This window comes from Anser anser, assembly GCF_964211835.1.
Source record: "Anser anser genome assembly, chromosome: 13".
Classification (NCBI taxonomy): domain Eukaryota; kingdom Metazoa; phylum Chordata; class Aves; order Anseriformes; family Anatidae; genus Anser; species Anser anser.
In genome coordinates, this window is record NC_139734.1 from 9,701,338 (window position 1) to 9,722,425 (window position 21,088).

At 39.3% G+C, this 21,088-nt stretch overlaps 2 protein-coding genes across 2 annotated transcripts in view; both read left to right on the plus strand.

The window, feature by feature from the left end:
• The window catches only part of RADX (RPA1 related single stranded DNA binding protein, X-linked), a 32,575-nt gene extending 22,608 nt beyond the window's left edge, over positions 1-9,967 (plus strand). The window contains exons 12-15 of the mRNA XM_083796759.1: positions 2,514-2,593; positions 4,242-4,535; positions 5,848-6,030; positions 6,906-9,967. Coding sequence (XP_083652885.1) covers positions 2,514-2,593; positions 4,242-4,535; positions 5,848-6,030; positions 6,906-7,051 — 703 coding nt within the window. The 3' untranslated portion in view covers positions 7,052-9,967. The remainder of the gene's footprint in view (positions 1-2,513; positions 2,594-4,241; positions 4,536-5,847; positions 6,031-6,905) is intronic.
• Positions 9,968-11,019: 1,052 nt separating this feature from the next.
• RNF128 (ring finger protein 128) overlaps positions 11,020-21,088 on the plus strand; it is a 40,930-nt gene continuing 30,861 nt past the window's right edge. The window contains exon 1 of the mRNA XM_083796647.1: positions 11,020-11,524. Within this exon, the coding sequence (XP_083652773.1) occupies positions 11,119-11,524 (406 nt within the window). The 5' untranslated portion in view covers positions 11,020-11,118. The remainder of the gene's footprint in view (positions 11,525-21,088) is intronic.

Here is a 21,088-nt window from a genome sequence, read left to right on the forward strand (position 1 = left end):
AGTCTGCAGATTGCGGGTTGGGAATAGCAAATTTGTCGTGGCACAAGTTTTCATAAAGCTGTCATGGGCAAAACAGGAACATGGATGTTTTGGTTTACAACAGGCACAGCATACAATACTAAACGGAAGGATTTGGGTTATGTCAGGTGGCTTTCAGACAATCTGGCTTGCAAAGAAACACATGTCTATACACAAGAGCTTATATAAGTTTCCCTTGTTTACTAATGTAGCCCAGGTTGCACTGTGCACCCATACAGCACAAAGCAGTCCTGTAGCAGTAACATGTTGGGCAGGTAGGTGAAAACATCCCAGCCACAGATCTGTGTAAGAAGCTTGGGAAGAACTGCGACAAGTTTATTTCCAAATTTTTAAGAGGCAAAGCTAGCTCTAAGTCAGAGCCTTCTCACCTTGGAAAACAGTTTGAAGAGAAAAACAAACCATTTTCATAATATCAACTTGTCAGCAGTATGAGTTGGTGTACTCCCGTGCTTTAATGAAGAGGGAAGTTAATTGTCTTGTACCTTACTCGATGTGTTGATTTCTGAGCAAGCCTTTCATAACACTGCTAGATTTTCACGTCTGTTGTTGAGAAAGTCGTGAAAGTGAGAATTAAGTTTTGTGGGCGTTCATTTTTAATTAGACAACTTCTGTTAATAGCTTTTGATAATGTCTTTAATGGCTTGAAAATCTATTAATATAGTTGATATGTAAATATTTAGTTTATTACTATGCATACACAGTAATTACTTTCCAGGTTATTTAAGGTAAAATGAATTAATTCTTCATAAAATGAAACATTGTTTTATCTCAAAATAATGCCATGGAGTCACGATGTAATTACTGAATTATTCTTAGAAGATAAAAACTTTCCTGCTACATTGCATCAGAAGATATAAAAATACCACTGCATAAAATTAGATACGACATATTGAACGCATCTTTCTGAGGTTGCACTGGATCTCAAAATTTGAAAAACATCTTGAACCCTACAGTGGCATTGAAGCACATACGACTTTCTGTTTACTGATATGTTTAGCACAGCTCTGCTCTGAAGCCTGCTTGGGTTTTGGGGAGCAAGAGGGGTCATGCTACTCTATGGCAGCTTTTTGTTTTCAAAATTTAGTAGCTGAAACCTTATTTGTGTAGTTTGTGCTGTTTGAACGGGGATTCTTTTGTGCCTAGAGGCAGAGATCACAAGATAGTCACTCCAGTACTTAGCTCACACAACGATAATAGTGCATTTCGTAGAATGTACTTTCATACTCAAAAAAACCACAGTGTATTTCCTTTTATCTTTTCACAGTATCACTTCATCTTAGATATTTCCCATTTGTTATGAAACACTGATAAAGAATTTCCAGTATTTATCCATAATATGAAATAGGGAAAATTTGGAAAAAAACAATAATAATTACAACTGAAAACTGAAATACAAAATATCCCACTAAACAGCATGCACTGTTTCACGTCCTTTTTCACTGTCTGTGTATTGTTTCTGTGTATTTGCAGTTATAATACCTTAATAGTAACTACTTTGGTAGGCCAGAATTTCAGTGGTACCTGAACAAAGTCTTTCCTGTGTCTCAGTAGTTTGTGTTGCAAATTAGTCTTTTTCTTGAGTTTATTCATACATCTTGTCGAGTTTATAATAAGAGGAGTGTAGCAAAGAAGAAAGGAATATATGAGCTTAAGAGCATATCTTTCTCTGTTGTGGCTGTAGAGTATTTATGTTTTTCTCCAACATAATGTCCAAGATAATTGATTAGAGATTGTAGAGGATAGTTGCTAACCATTAGTTTCAAACTTCATGGTTAAAAATGAAAGTATAACTTCCTAAATTTATTTATTTATTTATTTTATTTACTCTTTATTTTATTTTAGTTTTTATTTTAATTTTTAAATATTTTTATTTTAAATAAAATTATTCCTAAAATTAAAAAATCTGGTTTGCTTGATTTACCTGATTGTTATGACAGAGTAGTATGTGCAAAAGAAAATAAATATTTGGAATTTATCATTTGGATTCTGGAGTGATGAGTCAGCTGTATTCTTGCTTTGTGTTTGACTGCTGAAGTGTGCTGATATGAAATCACAGCAGCATGCTGTGCAGTATTTTCTTTAGAATTAAGTCATAAACCTGTTGATAGTCTGAGATACTCAGCTTTTAGTGTCACGCATGCTATTTCCAGTAGGTGCTCAGTAGAGGGCAATGCTGGCTTTTGAGTATAAAATACTTTGCTATCTACTCCATAAAGCAATGAAATAAAGCAGTTCTTATCTTGAGCTCTTGAAAATGGATTTACAGAGCATATTAGGTCTCATTATGTTGAGCTGCTATATTACAAGTCCTGTGATGTGAAACCAGCTATCAATGCTCAGTCATTCAGGCTTGTTTCATTTATCACTAGACATCTGTCAAGATTTGAACTTTTGCTGCATAGTGTTTGAGATGAAATAGATTTTAATATATAAATATATATATACACACATACACTCTGACTTTCCTTTTATAGCTTGGACAAATTTCAACATGAAGATTTTGTTCAAGACAAAAATGAACAGCCTGTATCAGACAGTTCACAGTACTACCCAGGTATGTCTCAAGCGATTGTAACGTTAAGTTTAAACCTGCTTCTACCCTTCAGGTCCAAAACAGGCAACAAAGATATCCTTACAACCATCGTTTGTCAAGACAGCTTTTCTGTGCTGTATCAGCCTCTAAGGAGCCGCTGTATGAACTTGATAAAGTCATTGTGCTCCATCGTGTCCCTGATGTGTTATAAGGGATGGCTGAAATGGCACTATTAGGCTGTTTCCCTGTATGAGAAATAAATTCTCAGTGTTTATACAAACTGCAGGTCAGTTTTGTACCTCAGAAGTATTGTGCAGTAGACTTAGTAGCACAAGCCTTCGCATCTTTTTTTGATGGTTTTCTTACTATACTGATCTACATGTAATAAAACTGTCCATCTCCAGGAAGATAGCTCCAAAGCTACATGAACACCTAATTAAAAAGAAAAATACAATATGTGGGAGGAAGTTGATGCAACATACAAGCCAGTAATGAGAGTGTTGGTTGAGTTTTGGATTTTTTATCAGTTAATATTATTAAATATTTCTTTCTTCATTTGCAATTAAAATATAAACTCATATTTTAAGTAGTTACTTTCTTGATACCTATTTTTGGATGAAGGAAGAAGTCTAATTTATCAGTCATCATTTTGTGTAGCTTAGTCTGTTTTTTATTTCCTGCAAATATTTTATCACGTTTTCCTCTTTTCGAAGCTGTCTAGATTTACTCTGAGTCATGTAATTTTATCTGAAAGTTTGTCTACTGCTTGCATCTGTCCCAACATCAACATTTGTCAGTTTACTTCCACATATAGTCATAGTATGGATAGTGTTGTCCATCCTTTTATTTAGGAATGCCGCAGTTCATCTTAATGTAATAACGATGGTTTGCCTCTAGTCTACTGATCATTATCTACTGTGTTGTGTTTCTTTAAAACAATAGAATTTACAGTGAACTTTCCCAAATGATTAATATATTGTAGATTGAAATTATGAGGAACGTTTTAAATCAGAGTAAAATTTATACAGTAACTGTTTAAAGTGATTTCTTTTCAAGTGAAAGAACAGCATTAGGTATTATGTAGAGATCTTTTCAAAATTAAGAAAGCATATCCATAAGTAAGTTTGATAAATAATGGGTTAATTGGTTCTTAGTATTCAATGAAATTTCTTGTGACTTTTAAAAATGAGAAATCAGATTGGGTTTCTCTCCTGAAATTATTTTTTTACAGGAATTCCTGGTAGCTGTAGTGTTTATTGTGCTGTGCTCTTACTGTCTCTGGAATTGCTGGGATATTGTGTACATACCTTAAAATGAATGTATGTATGTGGTTTCAATTAGGATGGTTTAAAAAGTTTAAAAAAAAAAAAATCCCTTATACATATTTTAAACTTGTTTTCTTGGTTTCTGGATGTTCGTTAAGCAAATTACATGCTCTCCAAAAACAAGCCATAACGTTCAACTTAGTGTTTTGAAATAAGTGGTTTAACTACAAGTGTAGCCTCTAAGGTTAGTCATATACTCCCGTTCCAGCCCTAGTTTCTTTGTTTTGAGCATTCTGCTGTTGTCTTAACTGAAATGTTCTAGTGAAAATACCTTCCATCTAGCAAAGAAGTGACAGGATTCTGTAAGTACATACGCAACTAACTATTTGCTGTGTTTATACTAGACCAAGAAGGAGTAAGTGCTATACCTGAAACTGAAGAGACTGGAGGAACTCGTGATTCATGGCAGAGTGACCTGTGGGCACAAGTAAAAGACAAGCTGCTGAAATATTTGCATCACAGCACAGTTTTCCCAGAAAGCATCCCACGTAAATTTGATTATGTGCACAAAGACTTACTTATGCAACAGTACAACCTTCATGCAGCTGTGTACCAGCCAAAAGAAGCTAGAACAGATAAAAATATCAATGAGTTTAAAAGTGCTAGTGGCCTTGGGTATTATGAAGTGACAGTTCTGGGTAAGTATTTGGTAGCTTGGCTGTTTGCTATGCTGGGAATGACTTAAGGTAAGCTAGAAACTGAATAGATTTCTTTGGCTTAGTCATTCGAATTTGGGTGTTTAAGTTTAAAAAAAAAATGTTTTAAAGACATTTCAGATCTCTGTTAGAAGAAGGAATTAGAATATTATTTCACCAGAAAGCAGTAATCCTTGTTAAAATTACCATCATGTCATTAATTGAGATAATTGAATATCTTATTTCTATTGCCACTTTCCATATAATTGCAATTTTGTGTATAGGCGTGTGTGTATTATTTGAAGGTTGTGTATAGTCCTTAAGCTGTTCATTATTACAATTAGAGAGAGAGGTTCAGTTCAGTAAGTGAATCAGTCTGACATAATTAGGTAAATTATTCAATTGCACTTTATTGTCAGCTGATCTCTCTGTTGGAGCGGTACCTGTCAGGAGCAAGATAGTGTTCTTAAGGGAAAAGGACACCTTGAAATGCTTCTTTTGAGCTTTATCCTCACTGAGTTTTTTTTCTTTTTTTTTTAGTTGTCTTTTTTAAGTGCCTTTTTTAAAGTGCATTTCTTCCATACTAGAAAATGAAGGGCTTGTATTTTAGCCATACTCATCAACCACTCTCTGCTGCTTCTGGTTACCACAAAACATCAATTGATTGACCTTTATTTGTTAAAATATAAATATGCAAGGTGATAAAAAATATGCAACAAGATCTGTTTGTTAGCATTACTTCGGGATATTAATGTTTGGTTTATTTTCCCATAAAAAGGAGAAGGAAATTGACTAGATTAACAGTGCTCATGTTAAGTTCAGGTAATTTTAAAGTTTCCATTATTTGCTAAGGGAGATTTTCAGAGAAGGTGTTTAAACATTAGAATCCTGGAACATGCAATAAAATACTCAAGATGATGGTAGCACAAGTACTGTACCACATGCTGCATAGATACAGTGGATGTAAAATGATTTTTTATGCCCTCATAGCAGTGAAGTTAAAAAGGAGTGTGAAATGGCTTCCAATATTGATTTAATATTTTTTTAGCTAATAGCATTGATAACCTTAAATCATAATAATGTCGTAACTATCAATTCCAATGTGTGTGTATACTTATATAGGTTTCTATTGAAATGTAGTTTTAGACATCAGTTATGAATTAATGAACAAAGAGCAAGTATGTAAAAATTTTCTGATGATATATATCAGTGTTCAGCCTGCAATAGTCTGATTTTTCTTAATGAGGAAATACAATGTGAAGTTGCAAATGGGCTGGAGATGAAGATTTCTGCTAGTAAATATTTTTCTCAACAGGTATAAACCACGATGTAGCAGTAGATGTCGCATTTCTCCCACTCTTCTGTCCTGAAGACCCACACTTACTTCAAATGGAGGACATTGAAAATGATACATTATTGTCTTGCATGAGTTGCATCTCTGCTTGTCAGCAGAAGACCACCAGCTATGGAACACTTCATGACACCTTTCCACTTTCAAGTGAGACTGACTTTCACTGGCATTACTTATTTATCTTTTCTTATTCTGTATGCCAGTACAAGAGAGAATCCTCTGTAGAAATTAATGTTGTAGATCAGGCATTGCTCACCTCTTCTATGACACACGTGAATTTTATGTGGCTACCTTTAATAAATAGCTATAATACTGAATTCTCAAGGCAGTTTTTATTGGAGCTGTTTTGTACTCTAAAAATAACATTTTAATATCCAAAACACTAACTCCTAAGTGACCTAGATAGTATTTGCAGTTATTTGCAATGTTATACTGACGTAGGAGTCAGTACTTGTGCCTGAGCATGTGGATATTTGCCTTGATTTGCTTTGAAATAGAGTGGAATAAGAGTCAATCAACTCATTTCACTGATGTCACTTGGAACAGCAGCTTTAATGCAACCTACAGTGCCTGTGAACTGAAGTATTTGCCTAATATGCTTCTAGTTACTGGCACCTTACAGCACTTGTGCTGAACGCCATTCATGCATGTCATGCTGCAAAGTGCTATGTAGGCATAGTGTTTTCATGCATGTTTATACACACAGACGTGATTTTATTCAAATACATTTACTTTTCCTTGAATGATACTATGGAATCTGAGAATTACTAATGTTTAAGCAGTGCATGTTTCAGTATTTCTGTTTCTGATGCTGTCATTTCTGGTGGATGAATTTAGTAATGAGATTCTACACCCCACCCCACAAAAAAAAAAAAATTCATAGTAGACCTGCACATAATAGTTCAAGTGTGTTTTTCAATGGAAGAAACTTGAACATACACACATAACTTTGTGGAAAATAACGTCAATTCACTTTATGTTTTTACTGTACATATATTAAAACTACTTTCCTTAATTTCTAGATGAAATTGTAAAAGCAGCGATGGATCTAGATGGCAAACATGTTATCTGTATCTTGGACATCTGTCACTTGGGTGATGATAAGGTGGAAGTCTTTCTGAGCAAAATCTACAAGACGGTGGAACCGGATGTGCTGGATCTAGTGTAATTTAATAACTTATTTTCAACACTTATATAGTGTTGAAAAGGAGGGAAATAAAATTGCTGTAATTTGAATACACCCTCTACACACTGCACTTTTCTAGAACTAGCAGACAAAAATTATGATTCTTATAACAGAGCAATTGTCATTCACATGAATGCGAAGGACAATTGTTACCTTTGTTTTTGGCAACCTGGGAACAATTTTTTACACGATGTCTTGATCACTTATGTTCAAGAAAGGTGAACTGGCAATGCAGTGAGCTTATCTTTTGATAGGAAATGAAGGAGTACGACTGTGATCTCTCTTTCTCTGCCTGTGTGCATACATACGAAAAGTATGCATCAGGGTGAGAACTGAGAAGAGAGGCAGGCTTTTCCAATATTAAAGGCAATGTTTGCAAAAGAATTAACTGAAAAGAATTTAGGCTGAAAATTAAAATCATTTTGAGGATGTGAACTATTATGTCCCAAAGTGATCTTTCAGTGGGAGGTACTATAGACAGCCTCATTAGGCTTGAACCTTACTGTGTTTGTGAAAGGGATTACATATTGTGGTGCCTTAGTACTGGGGGCTGGACTCAGTGATCCAAGAAGTCACTTTCAGTTCTTTTTACCTGACCAAGGTCAATTGCTATGTTTTTATGTCTGCTTTTGTATATATAGTGTTGGATAATGAGTATAGCACCTAAGATTTATAACATATTTTATTTATTAATTTAGAAAACAAAATATTAAAAAAGAAGAAACTTTGTTAGTGAAACTTTTTTCTAGCTTTGCAAGAGAAAAAAAATATTTTTAAGTAACAGTTAGCATGGCTGGATATAGTTTGTGTCACCATTACTTTTTCTTTCCTGTTGGCCACCGCTAGCACTATCTTTTTTCTTTTTGGTGATAGCTGTAATTCAAATGCATGAGGGAACTCAGTAGCTCCAAGAAGCTGCTGCTTCCAGGAGGGCAAAAGGCTCAAGAATACTGTCAAGATGTTAAGTTTCTACAAGCCAGCAGCTGCTGAGTTCCGAACCAAGTCCTGCGTTTTCCTCCCGTTGGTCTCAAATCACTTATGCAACTGGATCTTTGGGAAATTATTCTCAAGCAGGATCCTAAAACACATTGCTGCTTGACAACTTGTCCATATGCAGTGCTGGTCTCAGTTCAGTTGTTTTGAGAAGAAATGATTGCGTTGTGGAAGCTTGCCACTTAAATTGTACCATTATTGACTAAAGCCCACAGAATTAATTTATAGGAACAGATCTGTTCTTTTTCGAAAAACTTTCTAGGTATGTTTTAGCTCCCTGTTGGTAATTAGCGAGTATCTTTTTCAAGTAGTGGCTCACTTGTGTGCTCTGGGGACAATGGACTTTGTCTTCAGGTCCTACAACTCTATCTACCCTGACTTCAGTTAATGGTAATTGAAGGAGAAAGTTAACTGTCTTTATTATAATAGAGTTTCAATGCAACTTCGTATAAAAAGTAAATGCCTTAATAATGTTTAGGGAAAAAAAAGGTTAACATTATTCTGAGTTTCTACCATGGTTTACAATTTAAAAATGTATTAATGAGAAAAGTTTAACTTAAATTGCACAGACTAAAAGTGAATTAAATGTGACTTTGTGTTGTTTATGTTTATATTTTATATGGATCATAATAGTATTAACTCTAGAGCAACGTTTGTCAACCCATGGCTTTCAGAGTACTTTGTAACCTTGCCACAGAAGGCAAAATGAACACAGGACAACCCCAGAAGAGCAGGGTGTTGCTTGCAATTACTTGTGTAATTTTGTTGCTCATGGGTATATGAAGATAAGAAGCTCTAGAGTGAGGAAATTAGCACCAGCACTTCGTGTACCAAACTGAGCCATGCTGACTGTGTCAGCATTTTCTTAATTTAGATATACTTCAGGTGGAAGTCTAATTTTAATAAAACCATTATTTCTAGAAGCAATTTTAAAAAATAGTTATCTTTGTATGAAAGGACTGATGTGGCGAACAGAGTCACAGAGTCACTGTATTCGGTTGTTCTAGCCACTCAATCCATCCCCTGCAATAAAAATCCAGCAAAGATCATTTGCTGCATTGCACTGCTTACTATACTTTAAATATGTAGCATTAATCATTTGATCCTCCATGTTAGGAGGTTTCCTAACTACAAAATGTATCAGAATGATGCAGACTATGTGTAATGTGCACTTGAGACTTTTTAAGTCCATAACTTTATTTTACAGAAATAGTGGTTGAAATTTTTCATGGCAAAAACAAAGGAGGAGACGTATTCACTCCTGCAGAATGAAGTGCCAACGTTAGATGCATACACTGTCTTTGTATAGGTAGAGAATATTCAATACCTATAGTAGACTTGGAATTTGAATACTCAGGGTAATTCTTAAGAAGAACCTACCCCATCCTCATAAGTTACGTTGAACTTGGTATGCCAACTTCAGGTTTTGAAGTGTTTTTTGTGGTGTTACATGATTCTACCGGTCTGTCTCTGTGTCAAAAAAGCACTGTATAACTGGGGAGAAGGTCCAGTCTGAAAAAAACTACTGGCTATTTTATTTGGCGTTTATTGACACAACAATAAACCAAAGTATTTTTGTTCCTGAGTTTGTCAAAATGTGTTAATTTTGCCATGTGAAACCAAAATAGCATCTTTACTCCTGCAAATTATGCCATAGGAATCATCTTTCTTGCTGCTGTGTATTGTCACTGAAATCCTGCATTTCCATGTTTCATATGTTTCCAGCATTAATATCAAAGTAAAACATAGGAAAGTAAACAGTGTGAAATTAATGGTACTTTTGTATGTATAAAACTTTGTAAGTTATAGATCTTAGAGGTAAGATCAGTTTCAACTTAATGTGATGTAGAAACAGTATAACAGTGAAAACTGGAGAATATAAATAAATAAGTTAATATCTGTAAATGTCTTGGATTCTTTCTTTCAAATTTGTAATGTCCCTTCTGAAAGCTGTTCCAGTATTCCAAGAATCTCCTCCAGAGTCTTGTTTACTCTTTCAAAGAATCTTTACAGGAGAACTAGGTCAGGCTTCCATCAAAATATATGCAACCTATTGTAGCTGCTCGTGGCTTTCAACACCGCTCAGCATGACTTGCAGAGAAGCTGGAAAAAGGCCTTGAGTTTTTGACTTGTCTTTAATTTTCATTTTGACCTACAGAATTGTGGCACTGCAATAGAAAAAAATGAAAACCTAACTTATATAGAAAGATAGGAATCAATACTACTAATTGCTATGGAATGCAGCTCTGAAATTAGGGAATTAGGGAAAGTATCTATAGAGTGTATATCCAAAATGGAATGTGAGAATCATTCAGACAGCGAGAATTGTGAAAGTGAGCTAAGGTAGGAAAACAGGGCTGAAAGAGGTTTCTTTGGTCAGTTTATGTGATTCTACATCTCTTGCATTGGTATGAATCAATGTTAAAATCGGTTACTTATAAACACGAGAACAAGCTCGACTTGACAGAGTAGGTGACTGAAAGGATCAGGAAGAAGACGAGGAAAAATGACTTGGTCATTTTAGTGTGTAAGCTGAGGTTGGTTGTTTTGTTTGTTTTTAATAATATTTCCCTCCACTTTTGACCTTTTAAGCAATGTCATTTGCATCCCAGATTGTATTGTGAAGCAAGAGCTTGCATCACTGAACGAAAGATGATCTGGTCCTTCAGGAGTGACATTCAGGTTGAAACTGGAGACTTCCTGGAGCAGGGGGCTTAGGAAACAGCATCAGGGCCAGAATTTGTCCAGAAATGGTGGGGGGAGCTAGGGAGGGAATGGCGTGTGGCGACAGAGGAGCAAAAAGTTAGAGCCAAAAGTTACTTAGAGGTTCCTTTATTCTGCATGTCTGCTTAACAATACACAGGTGTGTCGCTTGGGTTCCCTCCCAGCCCCCACTCCAGATAAGCACGCTGACGCATAAAGGACTTATGTAGGTGGTGTCAGGTTCCTGGTGGAACTGAAATTTCAAACTGATCGGCAGGCTGAGGGCTGACAATGGCCACTGCTAGCTGAAAATATCTGCAGGCATCTAAATTTTGCACTTATATGAATAAGCAATGAGGCAGGAGAATAAGTTCAGCTCTTCCTGCCTCCTGGTGATTATTAGTATTTTACTCAAGCCTACAGAGACACTTCCTGTGAATGCCTTTGTAAGTTTGTTCTATTTCAACAGCACCAGTAACATGTCTGTGTCTGAGCAGTGTGAATGTGGCCTGTACGGGTTAAGCTCCCCCCTGCTCAGCGCTCAGGGGTCTGTGGCCATTCCTAGAGCTGCTAACCTTCAAGCCTGTGACTCAAACACTCAGTTCACCATCACGGAACCGCCGTGGATAGCACTGATTGAAAGAGGAAATTGCACTTTTGCTGAAAAAATCAAGGTGGCTGCCAGAAGGGGTGCGACAGCAGCTGTGATCTACAATGCAGCAGGCAAAAGCAGTTACCCCATTCCGATGTCGCATATTGGTAAGTACCACCGTAAAGCACCGGGACGTGATCATTTCTCTTAAGTTCGGTCCAGGACAGCACAACGGGGCTGTAAGGAAGCATTGGTGTTTGTGGATTATTCTTGCTTTAATCGAGATATTCAATGGGAAAAATAATGCATTATGAAATCTGAGACTTGACTTGTTGAGAAATACTTTGCTGTTATGTTGTGAGCTTGGGAAGGTGTAGCCCAACTGTGACTCTCTGGAGTTAGTCCCATTTTATACTTTCACCGCACATAAACTGTTTTGGACAGTAACGTAGAGAAGCATGTAGTGTCTGCTGTGAAGGCAATAGTTTATGTTTCAGGGCTGGAGGACGCAAACAAATGAGCCTACAAGTATCTGCAGCACAGGCGCATGCTTTGCAGAGCTTGCCCTTTTTTTTTTCCTAATCTTTTTTTAAATCCTGTCTGAATAATAGCTGATCTCAGCCTCTTCTGCTCTTCTGAGATTCCTCAACCAAAGGTTAGACAAAATTATTCTACTCACACCTTCTGGCCCTAATACCTATGAATCTATCATGAAGGAAAAGAAGCCAGCTGTGACACTGCATTGCTTAGCTTTTATTTCTGTGCTTCTCAAGGTCAAGCTGCGTAATAAAAATTTTAGTATAAAACATATATATACATAGCTACTTCCCTGAAATACACTTTGGTGGTGCTGCACTAGGAATTCTTTGGCTTAAGTCAAAGTTTGGCTGGTTTTGTGAGCAAACTGAGAAGCTTTCCATGCGGAGTTGGGCCAGCATTTTACTTATCACCTCCCTGGTGTTGTTTTGGGTTGCTACTTGAGGAGGTTTCTGGGTATGACGCCCACAGCCATGCAGTTTGCAGGAGTCAGCCAGTACAGCTCTCGAGCAGACTGCTTCAGAGTCTCAGCGAGCACCTCCCATGCCGTAGCAGCGATGCAGGTGCTTTACAAACCTAACCATCATGTGAGGTGCAGGAGTCCAGCTCCAGCAAAATGCATCCTAAGCAAGGGATTGCACAACGCACGCGCTGTATGGCACTGAAAGTGCCGTGCCTTATTATAATGCCCAATCAACTGGCTGATATCTGATATCAGCACGATAGAGCTGAGTTGGTGTTTGCGAATGGAGCTTAAATGTGTGTCATGGCCAATAAACCATATGTTTTGTTCTAACTGGAGAAAGCCATTTAGATTTTAGTGGCCAGCACAGAAAGATTTGAATTACCTTGATTTTTTGGGGTTGTTTGTGGAGCTTGTCAGCTCACACTACTGCTGTACAAACAAAAAAGGAATGTGCTGGCTTCCCGGAGCTGCACAACGGGTGCCTGTCGGGCTTGGGGACTGGAGCTGGCCCGGAGCAGGGCGGCCCCGCACCAACCCGTGCCCTGCACAAAGGTCTCTGTAAGGTGCGATGCAGGGAGCGGGTGGGTGCCTTGCCTGGACACTGAGGTTCCCTCTGGTGTCACAACTGGGGTGGTTAGACTAGGCTCCAGCAACAAGGTGCTTGTTTAGGATGGGCTCTGAAAGCAGATACTAATATTGCTGATGTTTTTTTTCTTTAAAAAAATAAATAAATCTTGAAAGCAACAGAAGTATCACATACCCAAGAGTGTATTTCATGAGACATGTAGTCCCTTAATATTAATTAACTTCACATTCTACTATGATAAGTCCCTAAAAATTAATTTAGTTTTCTCAATGACTAGTGATTTTTATAGGGTTTTTATGGTAAAATATATCCGCTTCCTTTGAAATCTAATATTAGGATCTACTTCATGTCAAAGAAAGTTAATAAACCGGTGCAGTACTCACACGTGTTAAACCCAGTGAGGGTAAATTACTTCAGTGAGATGAGTTCTTGACTTCGTCTAATCAATAGAGGTGCTTCTTCTCCCTGTGTTTGTTTCCCTGCCTGCAAAGCGTGGAGCTGTACTTTTTGGGTCAAACAGAAAATGCCTGGGAGAGGAGTGATCATTGCTGTGCAGCACTTGGAACAAGAGTGTGCTTAGAAATGATTTATCTTTCTGTAGTAGAATTATTCTCAGAGCTGGGGAAGGAAATGTACCATATGGATGGAATCTGCCAATGATGACATCATACAGAGAGGTCTATGGGGGCTCGGTGATGAATGCTCTCTCTTGCCTTGGAGCCTTTAGAGGTAAAATGCCCTGTTGGCAGGGCAGTGAGAGAAAATCTACCCTGCTGCTGACCGTGATCTGAGCTCCTGATTAAAAAAGGAACAGCAGCCCCAATATCATTGCTCAGCTCTCACTTGAGCCAGCCCCGACATTGCCGACCATGCATCTATGCAGAAATACAGTAGCAGGTAAATAAGTCTATAGGAATTCTGTCACCTAGGTTATTTATTAGGACTTCGGGCCTTGGTCACAGTTTCTCCCTCATTTTTCCTTCCTCCTTCCTTCTGACTAACATGAAATCAATAGAGCCTTCTAACCAGCCTTGATTTCCATTACAACAGTACAATATTATGCATGTATTTCACATCAAAAAACACCTGCTCAGTTTTACAGCAATTAACTAGATAGTTCTGGGCAAAGTTTGGGTGTCCAGGAAATGTTAGTAATTTCATGTTGCTGGGAAGGGACAAAGAGGAAAAAAAAAATCCATTCTTCGTGACTCCTTCCTCATCATCTCTGGTAGTTCTTTCTACCTGCTGTCAGTTTGACATGATTGTGGGTATTGGTTTATCATTATACACGCAGACGTAAGATAAAACTGATACAGTACTAGCTTTTACTAGAAAATTTCAGAGGTCAAGATGTTGGTAACATCCTTCCTTTTCTCCCTCTGATTACACAGATCATTGATGGGAAAATGCTCTCGTTTAATCTGGAAGATTTTTCTGTAGGTGGTTGTGTCTTATTTGCATAAAGTTAGGTTGATTCAATGATACAGAGACTAAGCTCTTGCTAGGAAAACAAACAAACATAAACAATTAAAATATCTCTTTTTAGTAGTTCCAGCACTTGTATGATTTTCTCTGGAAAGGCAATGGAATATCAATCTGGAACAGCATTTTTCCAGTGCAGTGCCTCAACATTTAAGTGAAAATTAAAGGAATTACCAAGTTTTTTGAGCCATAGTCAAATATAAACAAAATATTTTGGAGCTTCTTTTTTAATAAGAAGTATCAGACCATGGATGGTAGCAGAATAGCTGTGCTCTGCAAAGTCACTGAACAGCTGGTTTTGGTCCCTGCCTTTAAGCAGTACTGGCATGGGTCGGTAGAGGGCTGTATGGTCTTAAAACATTTTTATTTTTTTTTCCTGTTCGTTTACAAGAGAAGATAGGAGGCAGGATACAGAATATATGTGTATATATATGTCATTACTGCTGACATTTGGATGCTATTCCCATATAGCAGCTAAGCTACAATATCAGTGGAGTTCTGACGTGTTTTCTCTGTGGGCTTTGGTAAGACTCGGTGAAAGGGAAATCTGCTGGTTAAAGCCTCATGAAGATCATTAACCTGGCAGAACTGTTGTATAACAGGACAAAGCAGATATATCAGCTTATTCATACACCTGACATAATTGGCAATTCTGAATAATACGCTAACTGAAAAGAGTTGTTGTGGATCTGTACTTCCTTCCAACTTGTTTCCAGGATATTCTATAGACTCCAAGTATTACTTTTCTTATCTCAGAAGTACTTTGAGATAGGATCTTACTAGCTATTCATGCAATATCTATCAAAAACTTGCAGGATAAATGCCTGAAAATGGAATTTGGTTTTAGCTTTTGTTTTGAAAGCTGTTATAAAATCCTGCTGAGATTCTGCATCTTAACTCTAAAATATCATTGCTCATTTGAACTTTAAAGTAATCTCTGTTTTACAACACATTTTCAGTGACCCCCTCTGTTTGGTATAGAAAACCCAGGTACTCCGTCTAAGCTCAGAGCAGCCTGTGGGATCTGTGGGTGAAAACAAATGAAGTGCCACAGAGCAGATGCCATGTACTTCCCTTTTCATTAAGTCCTTCTGAAGTAAATGGCTCTGCTAACAGCAGCCCAAGTGCCTCCATGAAGTCAGTGTACTCATTGTGTGGACTGAATTCCTCCATCTGCTATTGCCAGGGAAAATGGTCTGACTCCATGCCACTCTGCTGTGAGTGCAGTGGCAGGGAAGTAGAAGCACGCAGTCCTTCACCAGCTGGACCAGTCAATACAAGGAGAGGCTGAAAGCCCCAGGACAGGTCAGTGTGGAGAAGAGAAGGCTCAGGGAGACTTTATCCATGTGAACAAATTCCTGATGGCACAAGGAATGACAGAGATGGACTCTTCTCAGTAATTCCCAGTGAAAGAACAAGAGTCAACAAGCAGAAACTGCCATACAAGAAAAACACTTTTTCACAGTGAGGGTGGCTGAACACAGGAACAGGTAGCTCAGGGAGACTGTGAAGTCTCCACCCTTGGAGATACTCAAAACCTGATGAGGCAGAGCCCTGGGCATCTGTCTCTAGCTGCACCTGCTCAGGGCAGGGTTGGACTGGCCAATTTCCAGAGCAGCCAGCCTTTTCCTTCCAGAAGGGCTCCCTACTTCTCTCCAGGCAACCAGCAAAATCCCTACAGGCTGTGCCCACCTCCACAGAGCACATGCTGCCAGCAAACTGCATTCAGGTCTGGATTTTCCAGGTCTCCCGGGACTTGTAGCCAACAAAGCCCAGTCCCTCACCTCATTGGTATTTATTGCTGTTCCTTTAGCTTCCAAAATAATTAATGTGATGAGGACTGGGTTTATTTCAGGTGACGACATACTGTGATCTACTTGTTTGTCCATATACCTGATGGTAAATGTATACAGGGAGCCCAAATTCTGCTTCTTAGAAAAACAGTGGAAGGTTTGTACTGGTACCACAGCGTGGCTCTCTACTGGGCTTCCTCTGTTGGCAAAGCTCATGAAAATCTTTGAAAAACCTTAACTGCCAGAACCACCAACAGAAACCGACCTCCTGGCTGTTTCCCCTAAAAAACAAAAGTTGTCATCCTCTGTTTAATGATGCACAATAATCTGATGGAAACACCAAAAGATGTATTTGCATCTAATCAAGTCAATCAGTCTGGCGTCTAGTTACGAGCATTTAGTATATTATAGAACATATGCAGCTCCCATTAGTCACTTATCAGTGTAACCGCTTATCAGTCATGCCATTGCGGTTGAAGTTGGGTGAGTTGTTACAGCTCCAAAAAAACATAATGGTGCAAACCTGGTAGTCACCATCCCTTAGGGACATTGCTGGGTGAGAGTTGAATTGTCTCAGCTAATAAAAGAAACCAAGCCCAGCTCTTCTGTAGTGAGAGTCAGTTCCTGGTACCTCTTCTCCAGAGTGGAACTGCAGTGGAAACACCTTAGAAGGATCAATAAAAGGCATCGAGGCTGTGAACTGCCTGAGTGTAACTGCCTGAGCAAGGAGCTGGGCATCGCTAGCTAAGCTAAAACTGATCAAGGCAGATTTAGTTTAAATTTTGACCTCCTCTTAAGGCTCTTGTGGTTTGGGGGCCTTGCTCAGGCTAAGAATTAGAGCCTGGACACCAGCTGGATTTAAACATTTCATACATTTTCTCTCAACATGTTGTGGGACGATCCCTCCTGGTGAAGCACAGAGTGATTGAGACCTTTTTCTCCAGGTGCTCAGTGCACTGACTCACACTACAGAAGAGCTGGGCTTGGTTCCTTTTATCAGCTGAGACTATTCAAATCTATTTTCTTGCTTCCTTGAAAACCCCCAAGCTCCAAACTGTGGTGGTGTGCAATGCTCCTCTTGTGTTTGTGGTGCTGCAGGAAAGCAGTCAATTGCATCCATCTGGGTAGGGGCAAGCACACCTAGAAGCAGGACAATGGGAGCTTGAAGCAAATAAGTTGTGATGCGAGTAACACAACAAACAAAGTGTTGTTTTGCCCTAACAACTGTCCCCTGTGTGCCTGTACCCCTTCTGACTCAACACAGGTAAATCTTTCCGCTTTTCCCCTTTCCCAGCCTTATGACTTCACTTCTGTTCCCAGCACAAGTTGAGGAGTCCTTTTTGCTTCCTTGTTCCTTGAAACAATAAAACTATCTTTCTCACAAGTGGGCCTCTCACTGGGTAGAGGCAGTAAGGAGCTGGCTGTCCAAAGGCTACATGTGGTTGCTAAACCTGGGTTTTCAGCCTCTCCCTGTGGGAGCCGGCTAGGCATTCTGTCTTCTCACCAGCTGCTGAGGTAAAAAACCTTGTGGGAAACTTTGTGAATTTGCCAAGCTTTTAGCTCAATTTTTCTGAAATTGGTTGTCAGTGTAGACAAGCAGGAAAGTTGTCTGAGGGGAAGAGCGATAAGCACAGAAAGGAAAATTATACAATCGACAAGCATGACTCCTTTGAAAAACCAATCCAAAAATGAATCACCAGCAGATTTTGGAGCTGATCTAAGCAGCAGCTGATCAGGGGTTTTTAGAACACATTTTGGTCACAAATTTCACTAAATCTCTTTTGGGACCAGCCTTCTTTCTTTCAAAATTCCTATTGAAATTTACTGCCCTGCCTGCTTATATCCTAGTCCATCTGACTTTCTAACTAAGGATTTATACAGGGTATTTACAGAGAAAAAAGATCCTTAAGCCTTACAAAACCGGTAGAAGTATTTCTATTGATTTTGGTGGACTGTAGGCTATGCCATTTGCACATGGAAACTCTGGGTCAGCAAGGGTGTGATAAGGTGCACCATGTTTTTTGTAGATGTTTTTATTACTACCTCATTTTTAAATTAAGCCTAAATATTGTCAGGTGTTCTCAGGGTACATGGCCCAGCAATTTGTTTGTAGCAACCACTGTTTTCAGTGAAAAATCTGCTGCTGTTTTCAGTGAAGCTCTCCAGCTGGGTTGATAGAGGCATAAAAGTTCACCTAGGTGAAAGTGCAGCACCACATGCATTCCACAAAGAGTGAGAAAAACATGAAATACAAACCTTATTTGTACATAATTATGACATATATACAACTGAAATACAATTTTTGGTACCTTTATACATACGCTGTGTTCACACTCGGCCTTCACCCTGTAGCGTTCTCTCAAGCTGCAGCTGGGCTGGTTCAACTCAGAACTTGCCTAAACAAAGGTGCAAAAAGGCACAGACGAAAAAATACCTGTGGCTTACAGTTTCTTCCATCTAAAGGAGGAGATGTTGAAAGAAGCACACACTGGGAGGCATCATTGAGCCTAAACCCAGGTGTGAGGCCTCCTCTCAGGCTGAAAGGCGCGCTGCCCCTAGCGCCAGCCATTGCAGTTCAGGCCTGTCATGCTTTGAAGTCACATGCCAGAATAAGCCTCAGGAAAAAAAAAAAAAGAAAGAAAAAAGTAAAGGGACAAATCATTTAGTGTGGAGCCAGTCTTTGGTTTAGACAATGCCACAGCATTCTCAGAGAAGGCCCGAAGCCCTGAGCTGCAGCCAGCTCAAAGCACTGGCAGCCTGAATCTCATGCACCCTGTCAGGGATGGTTTTCCCATTCCTGATTTTTATTTATTTATTTTCCATTTTAATGCTGTTTTCTCTTCCCAGGTCCCTCTCTGGGGGTGGTTTCTGGAGGGTGGTATGCACCCTGGCATCTTGTCAGCAACTTTGGGTGTAGATGGAAGGCCTGAGTAAGCCTGGCACATCCCCAGCCTGTTGAGGCTGTTGGCAAAGTCCCCACTGACACTGCTGGGGTCACTGAAGTGTGTCACAACTTCTGTCCTAATTATGCTGACAGCTGAGCTTCTGCAGTTGTGTGATCTTAAAAGCTCCCATTCAGAGCATTCCTGTGCTTGGCTCTGTCCCGTAAACAAGGATTCAGGACCAGCTGGAGTCACTGCTAACCCTTCCCTGTAGGACTTTGTGAAGGCTTTTTCACAGAGGTCTGTGGAGGTTTCACGGAGGTGAAGCCAGAACTGACAGTCACGCTTGCGCCTTGGATGCCAAAGCTCCTCAGGGATATGCCACTGATTCCTGCAAGTAGCCGCAACGTGTGGCCTAACAGTCTGTGCATCAGCACAAACCAACCCAGGAAGGGCAAATATTTTAAACTGTACTGTACTCTTCCTCAGAGGGATGAGTGTCAATGTGTTCTGCTCTTGTGGATGTGTTCAGCCTTCCAGTCATCTGACGCTTCTCATTTGGTCAACAGCATTATGTGCATGGTACGGAAAATGTTGGTCCCCAGGCTGGATGGAGGTTTCCCAATGTGCCTCCGGGGAAGGGAACCACTGATTCAGCCCCCTGCTTGGAAACTCCACCATTGCTGAATAAAGACCACCATTGAATCAACAGGCCTGAGTATCATCATGCTTAGCTCCTAAGATCCTGTTAGCATCTGAAACTGAAACAGATTGAAAGCATGATGTCTTGCGAGTTCTGCCTTTCTTGAAATGTGTTTGTTTGTTTGTTTTAATTCATCAGAGGAACTCTAGATGCTTTGCTTGCTCAAGGCTCCTTGTAGTCACCTCTGGGGAATGTCTTTATCTTCAGTTTAATTTTCTGGCATTTCCCAGGTATTGCTTATTTCTATTCATCAACCGAGCTCTGTTGAAATGATAGGTGGAAAAAATAATTTCATGAAATCATGAATTTATTTGATGGTAGAAAGAACGCATGTGAGCTTTGGTCACTGTGTGAGAATCCGTCTTACGTATCTTCTGCCTCTGCGGACAATGTTTTACCCATATTCCCTGGGGGTAGTGGAGGGCACATGTAGCACTGTCACAACAGTTGGTCCCACTCTGCAAGAACTACTGAAAAATAATATTTTCTTCTCTGGCACGGGAGACTCTTGTGCACATCTCACTAGCCAAGTGAATGACTTCAGTTCCAGCAAACAGGGCAATCTGATGAACATTTTTTTTCCCCACTTCCAGTGAATGGAGAGGTGTATACTGGAGTTTCCAAGCTGTGTTAGAGCCAAACAAGCTCCTAGATTCATAGTGAAACTTAGCTGGAGCTGGCAAGCTGTGTCTTCCATAGCCAGTTAGAAGAATCACCACAGATCCTTCTGAAATCCCCTAAAACCCACAGGTAGGAAGTGGAGAGGTTTCCAGCCTCTACACCTCCTCCAGCCCGAGCCTGCCCTCTCTTTAAAGGGACAAAGGACCACAAGCTCCATTCCTACTCCTTTTTTTTTTTTCAGTTGGGTTAAAAACTTGGGATGCTTTACCCACACAGTTGCCTACTCTGGAGCAAGTCATCTACCCAAGTCCCTTCCATTGCTAGCTGTGGCCATGAGCTGGTTTGGGGTAAGGAAATGCAACATCTCTTGTCTTTAACTTGTGATTCAGGGTGATGTTTGTTCATGAATTTTTGTCCCATGTCATTGAGTCCTTGTTTTCATTTTAGTTTTTTTTCTTCCTTTTTTTTTTCTTTCCATTTTTGCAAATGCTTCTCCTTTCCACTCGGTTATTCAGTGGAGAAAGCTCAGACATGCTTTCAGTTCCATACACAGTGCCTGGAGCGTTTGGTGCCAACTGCTGTAACAGCCTCAGAAGAGATTTCTTGTGTCCTTGTGAGCTTTCCTCCAAAGACACGTTACTGGGTATTTGAATGAGAAACA